The following is a 4708-nucleotide window of genomic DNA, read 5'->3' as shown; positions in this document are numbered from 1 at the left end:
TCCTTTTTATTAATTAACTTCTCTCGACAATGTTTATTTTGTTGAATGCAGTTACTCATGCATGTCTATTTGCGTTCAGCATATAGTAGCCCAGAACACCATTGGTTTTTGATATCAGTATGTTGCGGCGATAACATGAAGGCGAACAGTAGATTGAGCCCAAGCTGACTACTCGTCACCAGCCCCGATAAGGTTTTCGGGGTACCGCCCCGGCGTTTGAGCACGCTCACGTGAGAGACGCGGCAACGCGAGGCGGGCAGGCGCTAGTAGTTAGCCGCGTGCTGCTTACCTAAGCAGCAGCGGAAGTTCGACTTGCGGCTTGAGCGTGTGCGGCTTGAACCAAACCTCTATTTTCGCTTTCTTTTCCTGAATATTTGTTGCGACATCGACGGCGTTAGGCCACAGCGATGTCGACAAACGTCTACTCTAATCTTCCCCCTCAAGCTCGCCGTCATCCGCTTGCCAACACTGCTGCAAACAACATCAGGCCTATTCAGCCCGTTCGCCAGCATATTCCCGGGACACCTCCGAGACAACAGGAACAACCTCCAGCGCAGCCTTCGTCCCCTCCGTTGCCCAGACAGAATGTCAAAGTCCCTCCTCCGTCCCCTCCCCGGGTCATCACTGATAAGGCGAGAGTATTGCATTTCACGAGAGTCGGAATGCTCGGAGAGGTGCGTTGCGGCAAACCGTCGCGATGAGAAGATGATCTGACTTTTATTGCTAGGGTGGCTTCGCACGCGTATACGAAGTAGAGGATCGACAGAGGAAGAGATGGGCCTGCAAGGTTGTCACGAAACAGTCGTTGAAGACGAAGAAAGCCAAGACAAAGGTTAGCTGTCGCGGAATGTGCATCGGACTTGTGTGTTCATATCTTTTTGCTAGCTATACGCAGAAATCAAGATCCACCGAGCACTTAAGCACCCGAACATCGTCCGCTTTATGGACTGTTTCGAAGACGACGAGAACGTTTACATGACTCTAGAACTTTGCCACAACGGCTCCCTCATGGACATGCTACGGCGACGCAGGCGATTTTCGGAGCCCGAAGCACGATACTTCATGGTCCAGCTGCTCGGCGCATGCCACTACATGCACAATCATCAAGTCATACACCGCGACCTCAAGCTTGGCAACATTTTTCTTGACGTAAACATGAACGTAAAGGTCGGTGATTTCGGCTTGGCCGCGCTCATCGAGAACCCGGGAGAGCGCAAGAAGACAATCTGTGGCACACCGAACTACATTGCTCCTGAGGTCCTCTTCGATACCGCCAACGGTCATAGCTTCGAGGTGGATACCTGGTCCATCGGAGTCATTCTTTACACCCTTGTCATTGGACGGCCGCCTTTCCAGACGAAGGATGTGAAGGCTATCTACAAGCGTATCCGTGACAACGAATACGAGTTCCCCGCAGACCGTATCGTATCACTGGAGGTCCGGGAGCTCGTGCAGCAGATCTTGACACCAGACCCGCAGCAGCGCCCCACGCTCCATGAAATCTTGGACGACTACTGGTTTACACGTGGTATCATGCCAGCCTGCATCCCCGTTTCCGCCCACGACACGACCCCAGATTTCCGCCATATCACCCTCTCTGTCTCCCAGCAGAACCTTGCGATGCTCCGCAAGCACGCGGGGCTCGATGATGAAACCGGTGACATTGCGGTGCCGTCCGCACCTGACCCTGCTGCGAGCAAACTCCGGAATACGACCGCCAGTCTCGCGCAGCAGGAGAAGGAGTTCCAGAAAGCCGTCCAGCCTGGCAGTCCTATTTCTGCACTGCTCAGTTCCGCGAGGCAGCCGCTCCTCGTTGCACCCGCCACCACACGTGGGGAGCAGCCGTTGTTCCGCAAGCTCCAGACAGCGAAAGTCGAGCAGGCGCGTGCGTCGCCCGGCCGCATCCCGCGCGAGGCACGTCTTGGGGAGGAGGGCGATCCAGGAAACAAGGCCGAAGAGCTCCGCAAGAAGGAATTGGAGTCTCAGAAGGCCCGCATTGTGGCGCAAATGGTCCCCGCGCAGGCCGCCGCGCCCACGTTTGGCTACGACGACGTTGAGAATATTCCGCCGCCACGGCCTGGCGCCAGCGACGCGCTGCGGGAGAAGGCAAAGGCAGCCGCTCCGACGAGGACCGACAGCCCGCCTATTCCCGTGTCGGCGTCGGCGTCAAAGATTAACAGCTTCGATGCAGCTGCGCAAGTGCTGACGACTGCCTTTGAGGCCAAGGCGGCGGGCAAGCTTTTCCGCGACCCGAGAGAAGATACGGAGCTGCCTGACCCGAAGGTCTTCATCGTTTCATGGGTGGACTACTGCAACAAGTACGGCATGGGCTATGCGCTGACCGACGGGTCGGTCGGCGTGCATTTCAACGATAGTACAACTATCGTGCTCTCCGCTGACAAGATGTAAGTGCGAGCACAGCCGAAACTGCGCGTATATGCTCATTAGACCGTCATTTCAGACATCTTGACTACATCTCTTCGCGGCGGCAGGGTTCTGTTTATGTCCGGAAGAACTACACGGTATCGGATCATCCTGAAGAGCTGAAGAGCAAGGTATACCTCTTAAAGCACTTTGAGAAGTACATCATGGACCGGCTCTACGGCGACTACGACTACACCTTCGAGGACCGCGAGCGGACGAAGGGCATGGACTTTGTGCAGAAGTATCTCCGCATGAAGCATGTCATTGTCTTCAAGTTGAGTCACGATGTCTTGCAGGCAAGCCTTACTCATTCGCATAGCATATATGCACGAGATCTGACGTCCCGCATCTAGTTCAATTTTTACGACCACTCGAAAGTCATCCTGTCTTCACACGGCCTCCTAGTGACGCACATCGACAAGAATTACCAGCTTTCGCGACAGCCACTTAGCGAGATCATGGCCAACGCGCTTCGCCCGCCCATGAACGCCGAGCAGGCGAAGCGAAATGAGAAGCTTGTAGAGAAGCTGCGATACTGCAAGGAGGTGCTTGCGTCCATCCGGAACGCCAGTGCGCAGGCACAGGCACAGGTACAACTGTCCCCTGTTGAGCCCGAGGCGATGCAGATGCCCACTTCGGCGTCGGCGCGGACGGTGAACACCCGGCCGTCGAAGGTGTCACTCCGGTAGTGCCCTTCCCTCCTGTTTCCGCTTGTTGTTCAGGTTCCCTTCGTCACGGTGGCCCCGCTCGAGGACGCTAGGTCCTCGGCGTGCCTACAGCTTCTCACGACTCCTGTGACGTGTATACCCCTGCATGAACTACCCCGTTCCTTTCGTACTTTTCTCATCTCACGCTACGCTATGACACTCTTAGCCAGGCTCACGACTATCTTTATTGATCTGCACACATCACGCGATCTTCACCCGCACACATAGCTTACCCTCGTTCACCCACTTGCGCAGCGAAACGGACCGTGTTCTTTCTTGTGTTGAGTGTATGCACCCACTGTAGAATTGCTGTAATATTGACCGAATCGCATGGTATCTGCACGGTGTTCGCACGAACAAAGTCGCTGCTATTTGCGTCATTTATCGATGTCACCCGTAACTTCTGCACGTACGGAAAGCTGAGTCCGGGCTTGAAGTGCCAGACCTTCATCCAGGTTTCTTTCAGCAGGCATGCACTCTAGAGGTGCATTGTATCATCATATAGCTAGTTGACGTACATGCGGGTCACAAAGATTTGATCTAGCTCGTCGTAGGGTCTTCGCTTGTGAGCTAAAAACATCAGCAAAATAATACCGAAATTAAGTGGCATTAGACCGCAAGGAAATTAGACAGGTGCATAGTAAAGTCACCGATACACTGACCAGTAATAAATTAAATTTCAGCTCACCGTCGCCGTTGATATCGCCGGCAACACGCCAGAATGAGGGCGTTGCAAGGCAGGTAATTATATCGCTGCCTAGTAGCTTTTATATCGCGAGTCTGGGTATTTTATTGCGAAACGGTCTGTAGACAACAAAAAGCTTCGCAGGGTCATGTGATAGCGGGCCCGTGTTGCTGGTACGGCTCATTTCCCGCATCAAATTCAGGCGACCGTACATGTGGCAGAAAGAAATCTATTAGTGACCCATACCACCTATACTATGTACAGCAGACACGGAATCTTGTGCGTACAACTAGAAACCGAGTTAGAAAGTATTAGTGCAGAAGCGGAAGAGGCCGGTCTCCCGACGAGCAGCGTGTTGAGTGGCTATGGCCCTCATATCACCTTGTTCCTGCTCATCCTCCGGTCCCCGTAGCGCGCCCCAAACCTTGATAGAGCAAATGCCACCATTGCCGCCGCTAATACTGCCACTGCTGGAGCTCCACGTGGGCGACGGGACGCTGTGCACGACGCCTGCGCTGTCGGGCGCGATGAGGTGCATCCTGCCGCCGAGCTGATAGAGCTCGGCGCATGCAGCGGGGCTCGTGCGCGCCGGCTGCTGCTGCGGCTGCGGCTGTTGTTGCTGTTGTTGGCCGGCGGCGCGCGCTGCGAATGCGTCGTGCGCCTGGCGGTGGAGCTTGCGCACAATGTCCTGCGCCAAGGGGCCAGGTACAGTTAGTGGGGAAGGGAGGGAAGGAGGAGGGAAAGGAGAGGGAGAGAGGAACGCACGACGTGGTTCGCGGCCGTCGGCGCGCGGTCCGAGCAGCGCTGGAAGATCTCGCAGAGCCTGTCGAGCTCGTGCAGCGACGCGAGGGCGAGGGACGAAGTCGGGGCGCGCGTGACCATCAGGCACATC

General features: G+C 55.4%; 2 protein-coding genes across 2 annotated transcripts; one reads left to right on the top strand and one right to left on the bottom strand.

The window, feature by feature from the left end:
* Positions 1–319: 319 nt before the first annotated feature.
* On the top strand, positions 320–3518 carry PHACADRAFT_115710 (uncharacterized protein). Its single transcript, XM_007392807.1, has 5 exons — positions 320–674; positions 728–832; positions 886–2405; positions 2462–2720; positions 2778–3518. Exons 1-5 carry the CDS (start codon positions 408–410, stop codon positions 3111–3113), a joined length of 2487 nt encoding a protein of 828 aa, XP_007392869.1. The 5' UTR covers positions 320–407; the 3' UTR covers positions 3114–3518.
* Positions 3519–4041: 523 nt separating this feature from the next.
* On the bottom strand, positions 4042–4698 carry PHACADRAFT_206418 (uncharacterized protein; the record flags this gene model as incomplete). The annotated part of the gene is made up of 2 exons (XM_007392806.1): positions 4042–4504; positions 4582–4698. The coding sequence occupies 2 exons, from the start codon at positions 4696–4698 to the stop codon at positions 4118–4120; spliced, it is 504 nt and encodes a 167-aa protein (XP_007392868.1). The 3' UTR covers positions 4042–4117.
* Positions 4699–4708: the final 10 nt, after the last annotated feature.

This window comes from Phanerochaete carnosa, assembly GCF_000300595.1.
Source record: "Phanerochaete carnosa HHB-10118-sp unplaced genomic scaffold PHACAscaffold_3, whole genome shotgun sequence".
Taxonomy (NCBI): domain Eukaryota; kingdom Fungi; phylum Basidiomycota; class Agaricomycetes; order Polyporales; family Phanerochaetaceae; genus Phanerochaete; species Phanerochaete carnosa.
Note: the sequence above shows the minus strand (reverse complement) of the source record. Positions and strands in the feature narration are given on the sequence as shown.